This window comes from Cololabis saira, chromosome 12 (genome assembly GCF_033807715.1).
Source record: "Cololabis saira isolate AMF1-May2022 chromosome 12, fColSai1.1, whole genome shotgun sequence".
In the NCBI taxonomy this organism is placed as follows: Eukaryota; Metazoa; Chordata; class Actinopteri; order Beloniformes; family Belonidae; genus Cololabis; species Cololabis saira.
Window position 1 is genome coordinate 24,139,947 of NC_084598.1, and position 25,788 is coordinate 24,165,734.

The following is a 25,788-nucleotide window of genomic DNA, read 5'->3' on the forward strand; positions in this document are numbered from 1 at the left end:
GAGCGAGCTTGTAGACCACAAGAGCCCTCTCTGTAAACACAATCATGACACAGAGACAGATGCATGGCATTGGTAAAGTATATCAACATATAAATACAAACATACATTCATATATAGAGAAGGAAGGGAACAACCCCTCACACAAACAGATTGGTGTGCCGGTGCCAAAAAAGACAAACAGGAAGTTAGCATTTGCTGAGTGAGTTGCAGTGGAAACTGCTTACAAAAAAACAAAAAAAAGCTGATTTGTTTTGCTTTTATTCTGGTGCATCAGTCTTTCATATGTGCCTGCATCAGTGAAGTAAGTACACTCAATGGAAGCCATTGATTTATGCCTTTTCTAAGTTTGTTCTGTGTTTGTGGGAGAGTCCTCCCTCCGGTGCTGATTGGCCGTCACACACTGCCCCCTCACAGCAGTTGGCAGCCGCTCCTCTTCTTGCGCTTGCGGACCTGCAGGGCCGCTCTGGTGGCCATCTCAAACACATCCCGAACGCCGTCCTTTGTCTTGGCCGAACACTCCAGGTAACCAAAGGCACTGATGCGATTGGCCATGTCTCTGCCCTCCTCAGACTTCACTGGCTCCTGGTGGATTTTAGAAAACAGATAGGGTTAAAACATTTCTCTGGAAGTCCATAAACCTTTATCTGTGAAGTTGGTGTACATTAGGGTTATTTTTATTTATAGTAATAAGGGTTGACATGGAAACACCTGTTTCATTTTGGCCAACTCCCTGCGTGTGTGTTCGTCATTTCTAAGGTCCTTCTTGTTGCCCACAAGGATGATTGGGACGTTGGGACAGAAGTGCTTTACTTCAGGTGTCCATTTCTCTGGAATATTCTCTGAAAATATATTAATGAAAGTAAAATCAGAGCAGAGCCCAGTACAGTACACGTCAACCCATCCCCTCAACTACAGGACTGTCTCAGAAAATTAGAATATTGTGATAAAGTTCTTTATTTTCTGTAATGCAATTAAAAAAAAACAAAAATGTCATACATTCTGGATTCATTACAAATCAACTGAAATATTGCAAGCTTTTTATTATTTTAATATTGCTGATTATGGCTTACAGTTTAAGATTAAGATTCCCAGAATATTCAAAATTTTTGAGATAGGATATTTGAGTTTTCTCAAACTGTAAGCCATGATCAGCAATATTAAAATAATAAAAGGCTTGTAATATTTCAGTTGATTTGTAATGAATGCAGAATATATGACATTTTAGTTTTTGTAATTGCATTACAGAAAATCACAATATTCTAATTTTCTGAGACAGTCCTGTATAAGTTAACCAATCAGGGGCCTTCATATTTAGGAATGCTTAGCTTTGTAAAGTTTTATAAAATAATGCAATAATTGGTCAGTATTTGGGGGAAGATATTCCATAGTTTCTTGGAGGCTACTAATCTTAACCTCACTTAGGGTTTGGAGAATTAACATTGTGATGGTGGGATTAACTCGAGCTCCAAGAAACAACCTGCACAACAATGCTGCTAACATATTAGCCACATTCTCTGAACAATGTTTCCAGCCTCACCTAAACTGTCAGGGCTGTCTATAGAGAAGCACATGAGGATAACATCAGTGTCAGGGTAAGAAAGAGGCCGCAGTCTGTCATAGTCTTCCTGGCCTGCAGTATCCCACAGTGCCAACTCCACCTAAAGCAGATACAAGGAAAAATGAGTGATCAATGAAGCTGCAGGTTCAGAGCATAAATTGAGCATTATTAAGAAAATCATTGGGTGTTTAATCTTCACTGACATCATGATGAAGAGAGAGTAAGACAGAGACAAAAGCAGCAGACTGTTTGGCGAGAGCAGGCAATAAGTAAAATGGTTCTGCTGCGAGCCCTAGAAAGCAGCTCTTCAGCGATGGAGGAGGTTCCCACAGGCTTTAGGCTGTTAATCAAACTGGTGGCAGTCCCACAGTATCTGACCTGCTCTAGATAAAGCAAATGCCTGGGAAAAATCATTTGCAACAGCTTAGCCAGAGCACATGTAGTCTTAATACAGTGTCACTGTGTCACTTCATGCAAAACACATGACTAAAGTACAAGCCTGTAAAAACTTGAACTGTATCCAACCATGTTATATACTGTCGCCTCGCCACCTTTACAGCCCCTTTTGGAAAACTGTTCCTACTGCTGCTAAAAAGTAGATACAATTTGTATGAATCATTCCTAGGAAGAGCAACTAAGTTATACATAGTTTTCTACTTCTCATATCCTTGCCTCAATCGCCTTCCTGCCAAGTCTCTCTTTCTGGCTCACAGATTACTTACTTTGTAAAGCGTAGTTAGACAACACTGTCATATAGCATACAGGCGGGGCATTTTTCATACACACAGCAAGCATGTCACATGCTCTCAATGACTGATTATATGTCGCTTTAGATGAAGTCACCACCAGGTGTCACTCAAGACTCGGCCTCAAGAAGCCTGGTTTCTTTACAGTAATGAGACATTCACCTTAAAACAGATATGAAATATATGGAGCCACAATAATTTGAAATCAGGCTGATCATCAAAACTCTGATCTCTGACTTTACAGCACAGGAAGCAGGAAGAGGAAATGGGATATTAGTCATGATGTATGCTCAGGAAGGTGGCATGGATCCACTTCCTGTTGTTGGCTGGAGGTCTATTTCTTTATAACAATAATATGACCTAAGCGTTGACTAACAATATACATGTATTCTGAAAAATTGCAATGGCACGTGGTTTTGTAACCACCAGGGTCAGGAATGACATAAAACTGCCTGATCTGAGAAGATTATTTCTCAGAGGTGAATGATATACTCCAGTCCCTCCTGCAATCTAAATCCTAACAGTACTCATTCTACAGTAGAACATCCCCTGTGACTGAAACGTTTAAAAAAAGAAAAGAAAAGGATACTCTTATTACCTTTATGAACTCCTAGTCCAGGGTTTATACAGCAATCCTTATGTTAAATTTAATACCAATTTAATACCTTTTTCACTACCTTCAGATTTAAAAAAAAAAACTGTCACAACATTAAGTGTTAATCACGGACCTTTTAACATTAATACAGATTTTGAACTATAGAACACTATACAGAACAGATTTATAGACTCATTGATGTTGACCAGATGTTTCACATTTATTTCACTTTGTGAATGACAATAAAATAGACTGATTAAAATGTAAAAGGTAACAAATATTACCAATTTTAAAAAAATAATACCTCTGACAGTGAATTTAACACTTTTAATGGCCTTAAATTTGGCAATTTTCATTTATCACTTTTTAATACTTTTTAAAACCCAGCGGAAACCCTGTAGTCATTAAGGTTTAATAACTTGAGTGAGTGCAGTGAAGAAACGCGTCATCCATGTTATAAAAGTGTGTATGAGTATTCACTGTGCTGATTTAATGTCTAGACTTTATTGCTGTTATTTGTTTGTCATCAATGCAAAAATCAAAACAAATCAAAGTTTGAAAACAGCGTACCTGTTTGCCATCAACCTCAATGTCTGCGATGTAGTTCTCAAACACTGTGGGGACGTAGACCTCTGGGAACTGATCCTTACTGAAGACAATAAGAAGACAGGTTTTCCCACACGCACCATCTCCAACTATCACCAACTTCTTCCTGATGGCAGCCATCTAGAAAACAAAACACACCGTGATGTTAAAGCTTGAGACATTAAACAAGGGAGGGAGGTGGAGGAATGAAACCATAAATGGAGTGAGAGCAAAGGGGGGAAAAAAAGAAGTGACCCAAGTCAGTTTTAGAGCCGCACCCTCTTCCCTTTCCTGGGTTGTGTCCTGTGTGAGCGAGGTGAAAGTCCTGATGGGACAGAAGCGACCCGGAGGAGGCCTGGAGGCTCGGGGACACTTCAGCCTCCAGATGCTGATGCGCTTCAGTCAGCATATAACAGAACAGTTTGGATCTTTATTATGTCTATCCCGATCAGGTTTTTTTGGCTCCGATCTGATTCCGAGTCATTTAATTTTCTGTCGATACAGAGTCTCGATCCGATACTTTCGTAACACATTAAAAAAAATGAACAAAAATGATCGAAATAAACCACTATTGTCCACTATTTTTACTTTATTCACCTTGTTTTATCATTTAACACTTAAACATAGCAGTTCTCTTTGAGGTAGCTTGAAGAATCAAGTAATAGTGCAACTATTAACTAGTAGAGAAATTGTGCAAATTTAAACATGAATTTGAATTAAATAAAAACAGCAGCTCAACTTGCTTGTTATTTGACTTGTTTTTCAATTTATTTGTTTACAAGGCACGGATAAGCGCATAAAAGAGCAACAGTGTCATAAAGTAAGGCCACTAATGTGCTTTTTAGACTGTACTCTTACTTCTGTCCTTTTCTGGTTTAAATAATAAAATGTTTGTGTTTGAAGTGACCTACAATCTTCCTCACGGTAGCAGGGTGTCCATCACACTCGTGCACGCGAAGTCGGCAAGAATGCGCGGCACGTTCAGCTGAGGAAGTCGACACAAACGCCAGCTTCAGTCGGTTTTCAGTCACCATTGTAACTTAACTTTTATTTATTTACCTCAGCTGTAACGCTGCTGTGCGCATGCACAGATCACCAAAAACAAATTTTATTGAGCTCACTTTACGCGACAGTTCACACTCTGCACCCCCACCTCACCCATAGCTTTCTTCATATTAGCAGCGTTGTCGCGCAAAATTACGTGGACCCGTTACTTGTTGATACACCAGTTGTTTAGCATATTTCCATCATCTGTTTGATGCGTTGGTCGAAATAATGAGAATATACATTCGATCCCTGATCGGGATGCAACGTCCGATTTCGATCAAGTCTGAAACAATGTGATCGGATCGGGACATCCCTAATCTTTATGCATCATTTCTACATCTCTTTGGATGAGTGATCCATTTTTCTTCATTCATCTTTCCCTTGTATCAAAGAAAGGTGTGTGAATGTAAGGGAAATGTGGCTTGCCAGAGAGAGCTGGCCACACAGATCAATAGTTATCCCCCAAAGGCTGGTAATAATGGAGAAAAGGCTGTAGGAAACGATGCCCTGGCTGCCTGCCAGGAGCATCAGCTTCTACAAATCCTTGCACAACCTGGGTGAACACAAAGATCAAAACCTCCACCTTCATTGATCACAACATAGCGTTTCTAGATCATAACTCATAAATGGATCCTAAAAACGCAATGATGAACTTTCAAAGAACTATTGGCAAAAATCTGTCGGTGCAGTGCCCCCCAGTCTCCGCCAGCTTAACGGCAGCTTAAATCACATACTGATCATTGTTTTTGTTTGAAGGCGGCAACAATTTCTGATTAAAGTAATTTTTTTCTGCTCAGCATCAAGCAACAATAGGAACTACTTGGAGAACTGAAAATATTTTTTTTTGTGAAATGGTAAAAAAACCAACAGACTCTAGTGTGAGATTTTTTTAGGGCTTGCCAGATGTGATAAAAAGATCAATTTCTTACTCAAAAAGTTATTTTCCCTCCATTACCACAGATTGTTCCTCACCAACCAAATAAACCTGTTATAATTAACAATCATCAAGTCATGATTTGACATGATTATGATCAATTCTGCATGATCACATTCAACACTATTCACTTATACAAAAGCAGCTGGGCAAAATTTACAGAAATGCCACCTAACATTGTATGATAGCATTTAGCAGAGCTGAACTGTGGATTTTACACTTTTAATGCTCTGACATATCAAATGTGACAACTGCACCAACGCACTTTAATCCATATGTTTCATCGGCTTGCGTCAAAAACATTTGTCAGCACACTTTTAAATACTAATTCAGCCAATAAGTACTAGGTATCCACCCAGGCCCAGAAGGAAAACGGGAGGAAAAGTGTATGTTACGTCTCTACACAGCATGAAGACTTCATGACTCCCGTCCCTCTCCTATTGAGGGGGTTGTACGTTTCTGCTGTATGTTGTAGCACGGACCAGCAAACTCAGGAAGCCTTTCTTTTGACTGGCATTTCTAGCACCCCCGCTTTTTTCTTTCCTCATAGGAGATCTTCCGCTCTGGCAACATATACTGTACAGTGCATAATCAGCACTTCCCTACCTGGAAACAACCAAATGATAAATGACGATGAGTAAAAGCATTACTCCCAAAAGGTCCACTTTATAAATGCTGCCTGTTTAATGAGCAAATAATGGATAATTTAAGACTAAGGTAACCTGTTAAAGACCTGTGGATTAAAAAAAAAAAAACGACAGGGAACTTCTCATTATGCTGTGTCTTCTTGCTTCCCCTAAAGGCTGAATTAAGGTTCTGCATTAAACCAACGCAGAGCCTACGCCGTTGCCGTGACGCTGCCGCGAACCCTTCGGACTTCTCCGTCACTCCATGTCTCCGCGGTGCAATACCCCCCCAGAGCGCTAGTTGATACTTTATTTAGCTTCCGGCTTTCCGGTCACAGTGAAAAATAAATAAATAAATAAATAAATAAATAAATAAATAAATAAATAAATCACACACGCACGAAGAAAAGAGCGCTGAACGTTCACGACCCGGAACCGGAAATGCGTTGCTACCAAGCAAACCAATCACAGCCCTCTCGGTCTGCGTTGGGTCCGCGTCGTTAAAATTTTTGGGAGGTGCACGTCAGGCTACGGCGTAGGCTACGGAGAGCCTCCCGCGTCGCCTACGGCGTACATTAATGCAGGCTTAACTCATGCTGTCTTAGCCTTGGATACTTCCAAATCATGATGTTTTCAATTGTGAGTCCTGAACAGTAAAGAAAGCAATTTGTACAACCTGTGCGGTAAAAATAACTTCTGCAGAAAAACAATTAATTTCCCGTACGGGAAAGTATTATTAAATTGAACAATTAAAATATTGGGGGTCACAAACAAACACCGAGCTGAACACGCTCAATATCATGAAGCTAAAAAGGCTCAGCGGTTAAAAATCAAGCTGATAGAGCATTCAACCTTTCCATGTTGATAATTGACACTGGATAATCTGGACCGTGCCCGAGCAAAACTGATTCTGCGTGTCCCGTTCATCTGATTAGTGTAAATGCTCCTTTCTGTGCTCAAAAACAGCACAATTTCTGATCGCTGGCAAGGTAGAAGAGTGCAAGACAGAAGGGGAATCAGAAGGGTTTAGGGTGCTGGGACACAGCAGCTTGGCTTGGCCCTAAGAAATGAAAATCTGAATCTGAAAGAAAATCTGGTAGGAAAATTGCAATCTGTGCATCCAAACTTAATTTACTCAATTATTTAGGAGAAATTGCAAAAAAAAAAAATAGCAACTAGCCCTCAAGACTTGGTTTTTACATTAATTTGAGAAATGAAACATAAAACACAACGAGAATAAAATATAAAGGCTTATATTTTCATATCCAATATGTGTGCCTCAGTTGTTCTCCTTTTCTCACTGCAACCACAGACAATTTTCACCACACAAATAAAAAGGCAATCGTTTAGTTATCTTCTTACCCTCACATATTAAATCAGGCCAGTGTGTTGTCAGTCTCTGGAGGGAAAAAAAACAAGTTTTCTGTGATAGCAGGTTGCTGCTACTCCATAAATCATACTGTCATTGCCAGAAGGGAAGCTACACACAAACACATTTAAAAACAAATCAACAATGGTGACTGATACCCAAGTACCTACACTGATGCAACAGAAGGCTGCAGAAAAAATGTTCTTAGTCCTGAAGATTTAGTGTTCTGATAGTGACAGTGGATAGGACATGGCATTAGTAGGGATAATGGTTACTTTATATAAATGAATGTTAATTATGTCATTGTTTCAGACCAGGATGAATTTAATATGCTGAATTTAAAGGATTTTTTACCTCTTAAATCAAGGGTCAATCATTGGGTGTATACTGCCAACCATAAAAAGGGCTATTAAATGAGACAAAAAAGACAAAAAAAAAAAGGCAGCAGGTTACAGGGTTTTCTCTTTTATTACTAGAAATCCAAGTACTCTAGGTTACTGGACTGTGGTAAATAAGGAAATGCACTATATTCATCTCCATCCACAGGAATGCTTGTCATAAACTAATGTAAAAAAAATAAAAAGTGTATCAGAAACAAACATTTTCTCAAGTCTTGAGTTATTTCTGCACTTTTGCCAACAAAAATAGTTACACTAGATAAAAACTGGACAGTTGTACTTAATGACATCAAGCTGACCAATGTCTCTTTGAGGACACCATAATTTGAGGACTTATTGGGAGCAGACATACAAAAACGTGAAGGGGAGCAGGATATAATTTTTACATCCTTAAAATAAATATAGCTGCACTGTCAAAATACTAAGTAAATGATCATTTCTAAAAAAGGAAAATGTATAAAAATGAATGAAATGCTCATTGAAATAATGTATAGCAGCTGCTGCATGTTGGTTCAGTGATGATAGTGTCATGCTTTTTATGACGACACTGTATCAATAATTAAGTGCGCCCCGATTATTAGCTAGAGGTAAGTAGTTCTCTATCAACATGGGAAAATTTAAAAGGAAGCTCAAATGGACTAATAAATAATTTGAATGTAAATAGCTAAATATGGGAGGCATTGACATAACTTAATTAACAAAACAGTTCCACGGAATAAATAAGAGTAATAAGACACCAAATATAGCATTAAAAACATATTCTAACCAGTGAGCTGTGGTATGCATGAGCATACCTACACCAGCCTCTTAAACGGCACTTTAGACTGCATGTTCATACGTGTCTTATGATCCTGTTTTGCATAACTTCATATCTTATAAAAAGCAGCAAAAAAGCAGTTATCATTCCAAGCATAAGCATGGGCTCCTTTTCCCCAATTTGGTAGGTTGTTAGAATAATTTGCTGTATTAAACACATAATCCAGGCTTCTTTATTAAGGTGCGGGTATACTTCTGCGTCACACACACGCAGAGCACACGGCGCACCCGTGGTGCCGTCACGAATCGTTCAGACTTCTCCGTCTCTCCGTTTGGTCGCGGTGCAGTACCCCCCGCGGCCACTAGTTAGCGATCTTTTTCTGAATGGTTTATCCGACTTTTTCCGGTCACAGTAAATCAAAGAAATAAGGACAACTATTGTGCAAAAAACAAAAACAAAAAAAATCACATATAAACGAAGAAAAAAGCCCTGGAAGTTCACTACTGATTCAAACCGGAAACCGGAAATGCTTCGCTTTCAAACGAACCAATCACAGCCCTCTCGGTCTGCGTGTGGACGGCGTCTCCTCGACGCGTAGTTACAATTTTCGGGAGGTGCACGTCACTGACGGCGCATGTGACGGCGTGTCCTCTGCGTGTCCAAAAACCACACGCCGTAGACACGGCGTCGTTTTGACGCAGAAGTATAATTCAGCCTTTAGAGGTACAACGGGGTAAAAGCTCACACGTATGCTTTGGCAGCCTCAACAGCATTGCTGTACCTCGACTTGAATGAGTGACGTCAAGTGTGGCTGAAATTCTGCTCCAATAAGAAATAGTAAAAAGTTAAAGTTTACAGGCCCCGATGCGACATCAGCCACATAATCAACTCGTGCAAGCCAATGGAAATCCTTTCAGTGTGTTGTATCAAAGAACCTAGCTTTCTTGTTTAGCGGGCGAGAAAAAATCTGATTACCAACATGATGAAGACGCATCAAAATCACCCACCATCAACCATTGTCACACTAGGTCTTGAAGGCAGTTTATCATGCAAGATTGTTCCAGTCCAAGTCAATCACAAGTAAGCGAATAAACAAGATCTACGTTTACAGAAGGGACCTACTCAAAGGGGTCAAACAAAGTTAAGCAATGAGATCTGAAGAGATGTTTAGACTAAAAGCAAAGATAAGCTATAAAGAGCACAACTATCCGACATCCACACAATTGCTATAACTGTGGGTCAAAGACGTGACGCTTACTTTTTCTGTCCGATGGAACTTTTTACCTAATAATAAACATAAAAATGAATAAAAAATATAACATGTATGTCTAATACGTTCCTTCTACATGTGCCCACTCTTATTTTATTTAAACATGTTGGTTATTGGTCATTTTCTGCCATCTGAAGTGTGAGGGTGACCGTCCGGCCTTGACTTCTGTTTGGACAACTGGTTTTAAATCACATTAAAACAATTTAAAAATAATGCTTGCCCTATTGGGCATACTTTCAAACTTGTTTTAGATTTATTGACGGAGTTATGGAACATTTGTACACACATTTCAATCATAATACACAAACTAATCTTGTCCGAATATGTTCAATGTCTGAATTATCATCTGGGGTGACCATGAAAAAAATACAATTGAGGGACTTTTATATTGACAATCATCTCAAAGAGGATGGTGCATCAGCCAGTTACTCCATGAGGGTCCCAGAGAGACAACCTGCAGGTCAGTAGTCTCTCTCTCCTTTACAAATAAATCATCTTTCTAACTGCTGCAGTCATACGTCACATTTTGATATCATGTGGGGTGACCACCCTAAAACTGTAAATAATTCGTTTTATTTGCAAATCTATATTTTGAAGGTAAATTTGTTAGTGATATGTGGTGAGAAGTAGCTAGCTTAGATCATATAGCTAACTGTTAGCCTGTTATATTTGATTAAACTTGAAAGCATCATGTGGGGTGACCACCTGTCATGTGGGGTAACCAACAAATGGCAATTCTGTATCAAATTCAAAATTGAATGTCTATCAGTTTTGGTTCAAATATAAATTATTGGTATAGCATGCATAAGTGGATACACCTTGTACACATTTTAAATCAGTTTTATGAATTTTAGAGTAAGTAAGAGGGTGACACTGCCATTATGGATAGAATGTATTTAAAAATGGTTTTCAAAAAATGAAAGGAAAAATGTGTCTATCTTTCTTGAACAGTTAATTTAATTACTGATACTTATTAAAATATAAATTTTGTTATGGAAATCTATTAATTTTGAGATAAATGGTCGCCCCAAATGATGGTTTAAAGGTTTAAAAACACTAAAATACCTTTGTTTGAAGTTTTCACATACATGTATGTGTACACTACATTTCAAATGTTTGGAAAATGGCCAAAAATATCTTTATTTTAAGTATTTTAAAAATGGGCTACTCAAAGGCCTTATACGTCTTTGACCCCTGTATCAGTGATGAGATTGTGATGACAGTACACATGCTGATGACCACAACCAGGAACAGCCACAGCTAGAATTGGCACATAGTGATTAACTCTAAGAGCCACTTTAAAGAAAATAAAATGTCTAATCTTGTCTTGATATATTGTAAAAAAAATACCACTGATTTCTTCTTAAACAGAGCAGTATTATGTGGGTGTACGGAAACCTGCAGCTGCTGTGTGGTGAGAAGTGGATGTTTTTTTGTTTAATTTTTTTTGATGTTTAATTAATATTATATACTGTGGTTATCATCACCAAAGCTGCCTTGTGTTTAAAAACAGCATCTGATTCAGTAGTAATCTACAGATAAATCTCATCGTCACTGCCACATTTGAATTTCATAGTTTCACTCTTGTGTGGGGTGATATTAAAACCTCTCTGCCTTAAACAATGATGTGTTTCTCTTCTCTGGACCCTTCATTACAAAACTCTTACTGATATAAATATTTATACCACCACCTCCGCTCACTCTATACTGTTGCAATGCTAAATAAAATATTTACAAATCACAATATGCTAAGTACTTAGGACAAAACTGAACTTTCAGAGAATGTGTAATTTCAATCAGACTCTTTCCATTACGTTTGAGACTGAAACATGGGAGATGGTGAGAAACTGGCCTCATCTGGGTGTGAGAGTATAAAGCAAATTTGTCAGAATGAGTGGTTTGTCTGGAGACCATCAAGAGTTTGGCACTGGTAAAGAGGGTTACTATTTCCTAAAGTACCTAAATAAAATCCAGATTTAAAAAACAAACAACTGCTCAACAAACCTAAATCTGACAACATACTAAAAGAATCTCCCCAGATATTTTTTTTCTTGAAAAATGACAAGCACCTCTGCCATTATACCCTGATCTGTAAACCAAACACTCATGAGTCAAGGCAAACTTTCTTCCATGACAATAAGTCACACACAACCCAGTCAGTTTGTGTATCATTTAAAAAAAAGAAAAAAAAAAAACAGTGGGAAGAAAAGCACCATGAGGAATCACTTACTTCCAAAATCCCTTCACTGTTTTCTTTTCTTAATCAGACACCAAACCCTCAAACTTTCTTTTCCTCACCCGTTTAAAATGTTTGGGGAAATGAAATATGGCACCAATTAGTCAAAGAGAACATTTACCAAAAATATACACATGCTTAATCATTGATGTCATTGGAGCTGTGACTGCTCCCAGTGTTTTCACGAATGTTATCCTGATTGTAAACATTGCAATTGTTTACTCATTTCATGGACATAACAAGTGAATTTCAGTTATTTATCACATTATGGAGAGAAAGTTCACACTCAGAATTAGGCCTGTGCTGGGGAGGAAAAAAAACAAACAAAAAACAATCGATTTTCCGATTCTAAACAGATTCTCATATTAATTGATTGATTAATTAACTGAAAAAAAATATATAAATAAATAAATAATTTGATTCCTATGTCTAAACATCGTTTTTTTCATCATTACATTTTCGCCCGGTGAACTTTAATCCCAGTTGTCATGTAATTTAATTCATACATGCGCCCGGTGTGAAACTATCGAACAATGAACATGGCGTCGAAGAGTAGCGGTAGCGTTAAAGTGCTGGTTTTGAAAACTCCCAAAAGGCTTAAACATTAGCAAAAAAAGGTTTTTTTTGTCGACTAAATGAACTTTTCTTTGGAGAAAATGCTCCAAGAAGGGTCAATAAAAGCTGGGGGCAATTTGCGCTTCTCTGTCCCCTCCCGCCCCCAGTGCCCTCATGAACAAAACAAACAAGTCGAAGCGGCCGCCTGAGAAACCAGCAGAAGCTACAGAACGACCGTTTTATTCCCAGGTACAAGGCAGAGCAGCTTCCCTATGACTGTTAATGCTGGAAAATACTTGCTGTTTGAGCGTGTGTTCGCCCGCACAGACAACCAGCCATATTCCTACCATATAATGCTAGTATTAATGTGATGCATAACTGCACAGTCATGTAATTCAGGAAACAGCTAGAAAAAAACGTTAACACTAACCCAAATCGATATCGGATCAAATCAAATCGTGATAGTCGATTCTGAATCTCAAGAATCGGAATCGAATAGATTCTTGGCGTTTGAATCGATCCCCAGCCCTACTCAGAATGACTAAAATATATAATAGATATAAAATGGCTGATCACAGACCACTGCTGGTCTGTGTTATGGGGTGGAACATGTTTCACAAGAGGTTTCTTTGCTTTTGTAATTTATTTTCCCTCCGGGCAGGGTCTGAAACTGACACGGGTAAACGTTTCTACCATTAGGCATTTTCAGATTATAGCCCACTATTGCTTGAAAAACCTGTGTTTAACGGACACTGGGCAATGTAAACGCGAGGGGGAGTTTTTCCTCCTAACCGTCACCTGAAGCCAAGTTGAGGGGAAGGAAGTGAGTCGGGAGGCGTTATGGAGTGGTACGCAACATGACCCACTGTTTAGTTGGCCTCACTGGCTTCACCAACATCAGAAGAGTTGGATGGTGCAGGAGACAGAGGGGCTGGCGGATTCATGCTAAACAACAATGGGATTTGCATAGTGACTTTGCCCAAATCATGTTGCACAAATATGACCAGCCGTTTCCTGGCCAGTCTTGCTGTTGTATTCGTTGAGGGCATTGAAGGCTCTTCAGTTTGTTGATTCAAGTTTTGTGTCTTGCAAAATTGCGGCCTGTCATTTTAGTAGCCAGTTGCAGATTACGGTTCTATAATATGCTGATTTACGACATCCACAGCTGAGGGGATGAGGAGATTCTTCTCTTGTCATCAAGAAATTCCACCCATGATCCCCTACCCTGCGTGTACATTAGTTCCCAGAGTCAGGACCAGAACTAGAGAAGCTGCGTTCAGCTTCAATGCTCCACATGTCTGGAACAAACTCCCAGAAAGTCTCATAAGGAAAAGGATTTTTCTTTTCAACGAAAATGCATGTACAAGGAAAAAGAAACAAAATATTTACATTTCTGCTTTTATTTTTAATTATGTCAGTTTTGGTCCTCCATATGCAAATCTTTGGTTGTGATCTAACTGGGAGGGGGTGCTGGGGGAGCACGGAGCTGCCGTGAGAGCACTTTGGTAGAGTATGGGAAAGGGGCCCGCAGACACAGCAGCATCTCGCTGAGAAACAATTTAAAATCGATACGTGCTTTCACACTGCAACAAAATACAGCAACAAAATCGCTTAGTTTGCAATGCTGCGTGCGCGCACACACACATCAATATATTAAAAATAATTATCAAACTTTTTTCTGGACTCTTCATTAAGTTTATAATATTCAACATAATACCTTCTCAATGAAATGGTATGGAAATGAATGTACACAAAAAGGCAACTTCTTATTTTGGCTGGTAAAAAATATTCTTGGTCGATAGATTTTTATTTTAAACTATCTAGTCCACTTGGCTAATGAGTAAAAAGGTTTATCAATTTTGGACCCTGCCCCAGGGGATTCACCATTTGATGCCATATGTTGTCTATGTGTATTATTAATGCTGGGGCTATATTAAAAACCCTTTAGTCCAGGAGTGTGAAATCCTGGTTCTGTCCTCCATGTTTTAGAAGTTTCCCTGCTTCAGCACACCTTGATACACATGATTGTTATTATTGTCTGATTATTGTCATAACCATCTCAGTTTCATTCACCAAACATCTGCCTATGCTAATTTTGTGGCTCGTTTTTGACCCTGTATTTACAATTACACCAAAACTACTTATTTAAAAAGATGTAAAAGCAATACCATACATCAACCAGGAAAAAAGGAAAGTGATGGCAGGATGAAAAATCAACCAGAGACGGATCACAATGCCTGCTTTCTGTTTGCTCCATTAAACTATTTTTAGCCTATTACTCTAAAGCCCCTTTTCCATTATACAGTGTGACTCGATTTGTCTCGCCTCGACTCAACTCGCCCTCCGTCGTTTTTCGTTACAGTTCAGTCCCACCACAATGTGGGTGGGGCTTGGTTCTTCCTCCGCGTTGCCCCGTCAATCTCTGTCTAGATGTGGTTATTGACCACGAGGCACAGAAACGCGTGGACGTCATTGTTGCACAGAGTAGGTTTGCTTGCCAATTTTCAGTGTACCAAAGTTTAGTTGTAAAGTAAATATGGCGGTTGCTGTTGCAGTCTTTTAAATATGGCAAGTGTGAAGGAGTTGAGAGACATTAATCTCTGGCCAATCAGTGGCCTGCAGACTAGTGATATATTTTCAGCCCGACTCAGCTCAGTTGAAACCCGGACAAGTAGGTGCGAATAAACAAAGATACTAATCGGCACTATCACCAAGTGGAAAATCCTTAAAGGTATTGTGACATGAAAAACACATTTTTCTTGATTTTTTGTGTTTTGTTGGGTGTCTTGACATCAATTACACCCAAAAAACAACGAACTTTTAACATTCAGTGTATTGTGTGCTTTCTGGGATTTTCCGCATAACTGTGCAAAAACGGCGCACCTGGTTTGGTGGCGGGCCGTGACGTCAGGGCCCGCTAAATCACCGCCCCCTCCACCCAGTTCCCTGCCTCCTCTCCTCTCCAGCGCACCATAAAGGCTGATTTATGGTTCCGCTTTACACCGACGCAGGCCTACGGCGTAGGGTTACGCGGCGACGCGCTACGTACGCTGAACCCTACGGCGTAGGCTCTGCGTCTATTTAACGCGGAACCATAAATCAGGCTTAACACGGAGCTGTTTAGAGCCTCTTCTGTTCTAATCACCGGAGGAAAACTGCTAAGAAGACCCGCGGCCACTGACTGGACTTAAGATAAGGAGACACTGCTGCTTGCATGCCTTTATTTTTATGATTGTTTGCTGCTTCGCCCTGCTCCTTTTCCGTGCATGCTTCGCCTCCCGGCTTAACTCTCCGACGCCGCTGTGAGCGTATTGCTCGCGGGGGGCTGCGGTCCCGGTCCTCTGGTCCCGGTTGGAGTTCATCCCCTGGCTGTAGTCGCCCTGTCTGGGCTGTGTGTCGGTGTTTGTGGTTTGGTGTGCGCGCGTGTGTGTGAAGACGGCAGAAGTGTGTAGCGGTTGGTTGGAGGAGGTTTGGAGGAGGAGCGGCGCAATGATTGACAGGAAAGGGGAAAAAGGACCCGTTTTTCACGGCGCAAAAAAACACTGTAATAAAAAGCCAGGAATGGAGTACTAGAGTGAAGTTTTTCTTGTTACACTCTTTTAGACACATTTGAGGGATGTTGGCCAAGACTTTTAATAGTGTTAAAAGCATGTTAAAAACGATGTCACAATACCTTTAAAAACAGAGTAGAGTCGAGTGGGGCTGAGATGAATAGGTACTAGAAGAAAAGCCCCATTCCTTAGCTTCACAGCACAAGTGACACTCAGCAGGGTGATGATGCTTTAAAGGTTGAGCAAGATATTTTATGATGCCTTTTTTTGGACTGAAATTCTATTTATACACCAATAACAAAGTTGCTTACAGAAGCAGCAAGGCTCTGACTGCCATTATGTCATATATGTATATTCAAGCAAAAACATTTTTAAATGTCTCTAATAATAAAAATACTAATGAACAGTGGTGCAAAAGGTCAGAGTGACAGCTGGGGTAATTGTAACCTTCTGCACTGGTGAGGTTCACAGGCACAATTTCTTACTCCTGACAATTTAGCCACTTTGTCTATGTACTTCTCAGAGCAAGAGACAAAATTTTGCAATGTTTTAGACAAACCACAGCTAATTTTTATTGAAGGGCGTCCCCACAACAGCCCCATGAATTAGAGCCGTTTTCCATCTCCTACTCGTCTGCCCTGAAGAGACTAATGGCGCTTTTCCACTAGTACCTACTCGGTTCGACTCACCTCGATTTGGCGCTTTTCCACCAGGCATCTAGCCGTGGCGAGAAGATACTTTCTGTAACTACTCTACCGAGGTTCTAAGCGACTGAGTCGGGCTGTATCCGACATCCATCACACTACATGGCACCGATTGGTCAGGGGGTTGGGCTAGTCAGATGTCTGCCGTCAGAGTCGCTCTTCAACTGATCTCCACATCCTGACTCAGTTTGACGTTTATTTTATTTGACAAGCAACGGCAGCACAGAAATCTGTTCCAACTCTTCCAACTGTGGTCCAACTCTAAGGTGCAGACTTTCAAAACCTGTTGGCTGAGGAGAATTCAAAGGGATCTAGATGGGGCGATTTCAAATTTAATTCAATTTTATTTATATAGCGTCTATTACAACAGAAGTTGTCTCTAGGTGCTTTACAGAGACCCAAAACATCACCCCCGAGCAGTTATTACATAAACAAACAAAGGCAGGTAAAAAAACTCCCCTAGTGGGAGAAAAATGTCAAGCCAAACAATGGCAAGAAAAAAAAAATCCTCTTTTGGAGAGAAGAAACCTTGAGCAGGACCTGGCTCATAAAGGGGGGACCCTACTGCCACAGGCCAGCTGGGATGAGCAGGAACAGAGAAAACAGACAGAGAGACTGAAAAACAGAGAAAAGGAGAGACTCAGACACAATGGCTAACTGGTGCACTACAGGGATGACAACACAAACAGATGTAGACAGCAGACACCGAGGTGGTCGGAGGTGGGGGGGACGACAAGGAACGATAAGGAATGAAAAGATCTACCAGGAGCTTTCTCCGTGCAAAGCGGCTCACGGCTACCAGCAGCACCTAATCTAAAAGGCCTCACCACTTAAAGCCTTCTCTCACTTTCATTTTTTAAACTTGATATTAAATACAAGCCACAGACCAAGCACCACATATACCATCTACTCCACATTCAACATCTTTAGTGTTTTCTTCTTCTTCGTTTGTGTCAAACAATCAAGTATGTCACAGCAGCTTCGCTTCAACCCTGCATACATGTACTTCTGCTGCGAGTACTGGATTGTAATGGAAAAGAAACTAGGCCAAGTTGGGTTGAGTTGAGATGAGTACAGCCGCACACTAGTGGAAAAGCGCCATAAACTGCACGTCAACTAACATTTTCCATTCAAAAAGCCATAAAATAAAGGATAGACATCGTCAAAGGTGATTTTTAAGCATATGACGTACCATTTGTGAAATCAGTAATTGCTGGTGAGCATGTAGTCTGAGGTGGCTTTAAATCTGTTTCTGACCCATTCACATATGGCTCAACTGCATCAGGGGAAGCAGCTGAAATGATAGCAATATGTTCACAACCGCTTGCTCTGGGAGCTCCCGTTTTCCACCCATCCTCCCCCAGTCTCCTCATTCTTGCTCTGCAGTGTGATGTCACCATGATGGAGCTAATGTTGCATATCCTTGGGGTGTTGCATTCCTCTTTTCGGATCTCATAATAACACAAGAAGCTGATGCCTGTGACCAGCCTTGATGGAGTCACTATACCTCCAAAAACAAGGTTTTTAAATCTAACCCTTTCATTTACAGTAAAAAGAAAAACAGCTTTTGAATATGTTCTCAAATAAAGTACTACATCTGAACGAGCTACAATATGGTTAAGAATATCTGTCTGCTAAATGTGTGGAAACCAAAGATTTCTAAGGACACATTAAAATAACGGTTACAACCCATTTTTTCCAAGAAAGGGAAACCATAAAGAACAGCCAGTAAGAAGAAACACATCTTGTTGTAACCATTACGCCATGCCCATTTAGCTACAGGTGATTTTATCTTCTGTTGAGATTTGCCATTTATTTTAACCACTGCAGCAGCAAAAAAGAAAAAGCTTCAAGAGGAAGAAAAAACAACCTCTATTGCTATTTCCTTGGCTGATGAAATGAGTGAGGAGAGATGCTAGGCATGATAATAAAACAGTTTAAATTAAGAACTAAATGAGTTCAGACACTTTTCGGATAGGGAAGTAGATCCACAGCGATACAAACTACTGTAGCACATCCATATGGGGTTAGACTGTTAATGTAACTCAGAAGAAACAGTTTAAATAATCATTTTAAAGCTTCCTGAAACTGCAAGCCCTTAGATGCAAACAGGAAACTCTTCTATCCAGAGGATTTTCTTGTCTCCCTTGTGCTGTGTGTGATACACCCCACAGCCTGCTGACACAATTTTCCATGGGGATGTTTGTGTCGGTCTCAGACAAATGACTACAGAACCAACTATTTCAAATGGCTTTGGAAATGTTTAGACAAGGACAAACTGGTTTGTATATTTTGTAGAGACACACATACAAGTCAGTTTTGAGAGTTTGAACTTCCTTGGAAGGATTACTGCTTTCTAATATGTAGCATCCCTTTGGGAACTCAAATGTAATTTTTTCATGTACGACTTTAAAACAAGCTGCAGTCACATTAGCTCTCAAAAGAACACTGGCTTCCCTAGAAAATCACTGCTGATGAAATGCAACCCACGCAAATATGAGTCAGGACACCGTGGAGCATTGTTGCTGAACACCTTTGCAGATAAATAGCTTAACAATGAACAATCCTGCATCACTCCATCGACCAAGTCGAGCACAAAAAGGGAAAGAAAAATAAGAAAAACCTTATGTACAATCAGTGTTCTGTCCATGCACAACTTTGTACATCTTTGCTTGTAGGTTTTAACATGAAATACTTAAGTACTTCACAAGTTCATCTGTACTACAACTAATACTATGTACACTCTGTGAAAAGTAAAATGCTCAAAAAAGGTATATGGTAAGCAAAGAGGAACAACTGAATTGCAATGCCAAAATGAAATAAAACCATACATGCAACTTCTGACCCAGAACAGTCTTTTCTGGGGGCTTTCACGCTAGCCTACCAAGCAGCTCTGGTGTCTGTGCTCAACACAGCAAGAAGAAAAGAAACACATGTAAAAAGGCAGGAAACAATTATCCTGTAGTGAAACACCATTGCTTGTTACTTTAAACAAAAAAAAATAATAATAATAATAATAATAATAATAATAATAATAAACAAGCTGATCTAGCTTGGTTAAGCTCATGCTAAGCTTCCAAAATAAAAAGTGTAAAACTTTCATTTGTAATAGGGCTGGGCGATATGGACCAAAAGTGATATCTCGATATTTTCTAGCTCAATGGCGATACTCGATATATATATATATCGATATTTTTTCTGTGCCATAAGTGGGGTTTCCCCCAAAGCATTATAGCATAGCATCTCTGTTTGCTTCATTTTTTTCTGAGGCAAACCCTTAAAAAAAAACAGTCAGTTTTAATACAATGTCTTGTGCCAAATGTCACACAGGTTCCTTTATTAACAGAGGTCTGCACAATATCAAAATGTATAAAACAAATGAAATAAAAATAAACTGCCTGCATATATAGAATAAAAATGCTTCTTGAATAAAATAAAACAAATATCCCTTTCCTGCATAACAATTAAATTAAAATACATTGTGCAATTAATACAATGTACACAGTAACAGGCAGACTTTTCCACTGAGGTTGACAGTTGTGCAAATAACAAAACATTTGTGCAAATCTCAAATAAAACATTTAAGTCAATTTGTCACAAAATAAGCTATATCAAAATCATTTTTAAAAAAAAAATGTAAAAAAAATTATTATTTTTTTTAAATCGATATAAACAATATTGTCTCGTACCATATCGTGTTTGAAAATATATCGATATATATTAAAATCTCGATATATCGCCCAGCCCTAATTTGTAATGAACCCGTCCACTCAACCCTCTAATGTCACTACTGAAACAAAACTTGAAACGAGTAGTGCTGAAGCTCCAACTAAGCCCCACCAGGACCATCCACAAGCTGCATTCAGCTAACTAACCAGACCTCGGGGGTCCTGCGAGCACCGGCAGAGCTTTGTCCCAGCACAGGTAGCAAGCTGACCGTCAGCTAAAGGTCTGAGTGATTGATCTGAAAGAGTCCCGGCCAAAATGGAGAGTGGCTCAGCTGCCAGAGTGAGTAGCCAGCAAGTTAGAGACCATCCTCCAGGTAGCCTTGGTAGCAGCTGACAGTAGCTGCTTCCAGCAGGTTACAGTAGCTCGCTGCTGCCAGTTGCATTCCTAAACTTTGTGCATAGACCAAGCCAAAGCCAGTCACAGTGATCTGTTAGTACAGTTAACCCTTACAGCAAGCCACATTTAAAATAAAACATTTAAATGTGGTCTTTATTTAAAGCTCAGAAGTCAAGTTCAAAGACTGCAGTTCAGCTGTCAATTTAAAAAAAAAAATAGAAAAATGTATTTACTATGCATACATTTCTGGTTTGATAGAATTTTATTTGATGAGGGACATAATAAATCCACACACATACAGTTGTCATGGAGGTGAAATCTAGCTATGAAGACCAAAACAGTTTTTTGTAGCAGGCTATAAATATATTGATTACTGCTGTTAAACAGAGTTACAAATAGTTAACAATGGAGTTCAGGTCACTTTTGGAACCAACCAACTGCATTTCAACATAACATATTGAGCGTGCAGTCTGGTATGGACGTGTCTGAACTGCTAAAGTTATGCTCAAGTTATTACTGCTTTTTTTTCCCCATTACAGTTAAAATGCTCAGTTAAAACCTTGTCCACAATAAAAATATATTTAACGTAGACTTTTAATTGTGGTGTACATGTTCACAAAAACCTAACAAAAAATGTAAAAGGAACTAATGTTCAACTCGTAAAAAAGGCAACAAAGGGGGATTTTGTGGGTCCAGGGAGCTTCCTTTCTACTTATCAACGCATAAACAGTCCCAGATATTATTAATCCTGCTAATTCCAATACCTTTAATTGCTCAAGCACAGCCCACTCCACACTGGGCAGATCTAGATTATGTCACTTGCAGTCAAAGCCGCACTGTGCCATCGCATCTATATCTCACTCTTTTTTCTTATGTCATCTAGCACTTTTTATTAATAAATATTACTGATTGCAATTACACCAATAAGCATATCTCTGTTGTTAAGAGAGTACGGTACATCATAAATGAGGATCTATGTGATGATGATGACATCCAGCGTCAGTGCGGTAAGCTCTATGCTCAGGCCAATATGCTTGTCCGTAGATTCCATATGTGCACAGCTGATGTTAACGTAAATCTAGTCAGAGCCTATTGTACACCTCTTTACACAGCTCACCTTTGGTGTAATTACACCACCGCCGAGCTAAACAAGTTGCAGGTAGCATATTGATGCGTTCAGGATAGGCCTGTGTTGAAAAAATCGATTTTCTGATTCTAAATCGATTCTCATATTAATTCCTAAAAATCGATTTCTATGTCTAAAGATCGATTTTTTTTTATTACATTTAAAAAAAAAAAAATGTTTTCATCATTACATTTTTGCCTAGTGAACTTTAATCCCAGTAGTTTTGAACTAAATTAACTTTTCTTTAGAGAAAATGCTAAACATTTCAGCTTAAATTTCAAAATGTTATATTAGTTCAATGAAGTTCATATTATCTATATTTACTATAGCTTGTTTGGTTTCTCTGTTATCGGACACGGTTTGTCATGAAATACCTGAAAAATGCTGGGTGCTTCATGTCCAGCTGTGTCTGGTGACAGAATAAATCAAACAAGCTAAAATAACTTGTTTACTGCTTGAGCTGTTGCAATTTCTTTCTTTTTTTGCACTTTAAATGGATATTGAAATGCCTATTTGAGTTATTTATTTCTTAGTTATTTCACAATAAATATTGTGAAATTATTATTTCAATAGTTATTTTACAGTAATATAATCCAGGCAACACTAACCCAAATCAATATTGAATCGGATCGAATCAAATGGTGATAATCGATTCTGAATCTTAAGAATCGGAATCGAATCGATTCTTGACATTTGAATCGATACCCAGCTCTAGTTCAGGATCCTCCTTAAGCTTCCAAGATGGACAAGTGCAAGCACTTTATTTGTTAATTATGTCCCCACCTTCCATGCTCTGCTGAGGAATTTTATGCGTCGACTCCATGAGTCAGAAAATAGTCTAATAACTGCACTCACTAACATCAAATGGAGTGATACAAGTACACATCTGGACTATGGAAACATTGGAACAGATGTTTGCATGTATTTTAATGTGTGACCTGTAATTTTTTATGTATTTTATATGGAACCTTTAGAGTCTGTAATAAAGTATTCATTCATTCTGTGCAATGTGCGGTTTTAAAGACAAGCCATGTGCATCATAAGGGATATTTATCCATGTCCTACACTATGCTCATCTGCTGTGCTCCAGCCTGGACGAAAACATGGGATCAGTCCAGATGAAGTTTGCCTTCACAGTTTTGGCTCAAAGCAAATACGATGAGTGCAGTAGTTTTGTTGTGAGGTATATGAGTATACGAGGGTCTTCACTCCAGCAGCTGAGCAGCACAACAAGGGTGTGGTAACCAAGTCAAAGGAATTTCCTCGGGACAGGCAAATGTTTCATAAGACGAAGACGACACCCTTTGATTTAACCCCCATAACTCAATGAAGAAAAAAAAACAAAAAAGGTCGACCACTCACTCGGGTGCTGGCGAAAAAATATGTACATCCTCCAGTTATTCCCGTGTGAAATAATTACATTTGATACTGTTAAAAACAGGAATCCTGGTCAAACAGATTACCAACTAGAAAGCAAAGATGAAGTCCTCTCCGGGAGAGTAAAGTTCTGGCTCTGTGTCTCAGTAGATGGACTCTGAGTAAATTATATTAGGCAATAAAGTTTTATGTAGATAAAAAGACAAGGTTAAGGTCCGTGTGCTGGGAACACTGAAGCCTGATTTATGGTTCTGCGTTCAAACGACGCAGAGCCTACGCCGTAGAGTACGCCGTAGCCTACGGCGTAGTTTACGGCGTAGGCTCTGCGTCGGTGTAACGCGGTACCATAAATCAGCCTTGATGCGGTACATGTCTTCACCAGGCTGAAGAGGCAAACAGGTGTGTCCCCACTTAACGCCGTCTTTCCCTGAACCAAATATCTTGGAAAACACAAAAAAAAGCTAGGAAACTTCTAAACAAGTAAGAGTTTTCAGCTCGACGGGCTGTTGTTGCCACAATGTGGGCTCATTAATGTGTCCACTGAAGTGGCTTTGACCGACTACTTTTACGTCGAAGCAGCAAAGTCTCGTTAATAACTCCGTAAACGAACCCGGAGACGTAGCTGAGATAACTCCGTGAACCGTGAACTCCATGTTCTTACCTCTATCTCCGAAGAATGTGGTTATAAATGAAGGAGGAAACACCGTGTCTCCTTGTCAAAGTTGTCCTGGTGTGAAGCTCATCAGCGTGAATGGCCGAGCAGCCTCAACCCGTCACTGAAGAGCCGCCCTGCGCTGCCTTCAGGGACCCTCGGAAACTACAGCTACCACCTCCTCCTACTGAAAACATCCATCCATCCCTACACCAGTGTTTCCCATGGACAGAGGTGGAAAAAGTACTGAAAAATTGTAATTGAGTAAAAGTATCTTTATTTTGCTTAAATCCTACTCAAAGTAAAGTAAAGGTACTCATCTAAAAATTTACTCAAGTAAAAGTACAAAAGTACTTCATTTAAAATGTAATTTGAGTAAAAGTTACTTTCAGTTATTTAATGCAAAAAAAGGATGAGTCACGAATCAAATCCAGCACAAGTTGTTTTAATTAACTTCGAGGCATATTAAAGTACACATCAACACTTGTAAAAGCTCAGCTGAGCTCAGTAACATTATCCTTTTACTTCCGCAGAACAGGACAAAAAGGACAGTCACAACCTGTACTGTAAAGTGCAAACTATTTTCAGTCATATTGTCCAACCGACAACACTAAAACCAGAATCAAAGTATTCAAACACAAAATAAAGTGCCCAATGCCCGCAGGATCCTGCTATTCACAATTAACCAAAATAAAATGCCCACAAGATTTTCACCATAAATTTTGTACTCAGTAACGTGAGGGGGTTCAAATGTAGCAAAGTAAAATACTTGGGTCAAAATGTACTCGATTAAAAGTAAAAATTACATATTTCAAAAACTACTTAGAAAATCACAAATTACTCATAAAAAGTACTCAATTACAGTAACGTGAGTAAATGTAATTTGTTACTTTCCACCCCTGCCCATGGAAACTGTTCCTCGGAGCACACTGCCCTGGCTGTTTGTTTTGTTTTTGTCTTTCTTTCTTTCTTTCTTTCTTTCTTTCTTTCTTTCTTTCTTTCTTTCTTTCTTTCTTTCTTTCTTTCTTTCTTTCTTTCTTTCTTTCTTTCTTTCTTTCTTTCTTTCTTTCTTTCTTTCTTTCTTTCTTTCCTTATATATATAAAAACAAATGAAAACAGTGCAATATTTATAAATAAAAAACAAAAGCAAATCAACAAGCCTCACAGGCAACCAAAACATGTTCAAAAGGATTAGGAGGAAGTCGTAGATTTATGTAATCCTAACCCTTGTTTAGATTATCATTGTCAGCACTTGACTTTTACAAAATCTTATCCAAATATGGAATAACTTTAACAAAAAGAGAAAATATTGTATTTTAACATTGATGTAAATATTTTGCTATTGGTGTACTTCCAGTATTCATTCTTATGTAAATAAATATATTCTACATTATCTACTATCTACTATAATATCACTCATGTGCTTAGCCATGTCTACACCGTGTGTCTGCGTGTGTGTCTGTGTGTGTAACTTGGGTGAATTGTGGTGTGCTTGTGTCTGTCTGTGTGTGTGCGGGGAGGGGGGGCATTAATACGTTTTATGTTTATTTGTTTTATGTTAAGCACTTTGTATTGCATTATTTGTATGAAAAGTGCTCTATAAATAAAGTTTGATTTGATTTGATTTGATTTGATAA

The 25,788-nt window shown here is 39.1% G+C and overlaps 1 protein-coding gene across 2 annotated transcripts; it reads right to left on the bottom strand.

The window, feature by feature from the left end:
- Positions 1 to 62: 62 nt before the first annotated feature.
- On the bottom strand, positions 63 to 24,283 carry LOC133457154 (rho-related GTP-binding protein RhoA-D). Of its 2 annotated transcripts, none has more exons than XM_061736081.1 (5): positions 24,161 to 24,283; positions 3,470 to 3,625; positions 1,538 to 1,658; positions 709 to 839; positions 63 to 582 (listed from the first exon to the last, which is right to left on the bottom strand). In XM_061736081.1, the coding sequence occupies exons 2-5, from the start codon at positions 3,623 to 3,625 to the stop codon at positions 409 to 411; spliced, it is 582 nt and encodes a 193-aa protein (XP_061592065.1). In that variant the 5' UTR covers positions 24,161 to 24,283; the 3' UTR covers positions 63 to 408. The 2 variants fall into 2 exon arrangements, with proteins under 2 accessions (XP_061592065.1, XP_061592064.1); XM_061736080.1 differs by lacking the exon at positions 24,161 to 24,283 and adding an exon at positions 17,472 to 17,495.
- Positions 24,284 to 25,788: the final 1,505 nt, after the last annotated feature.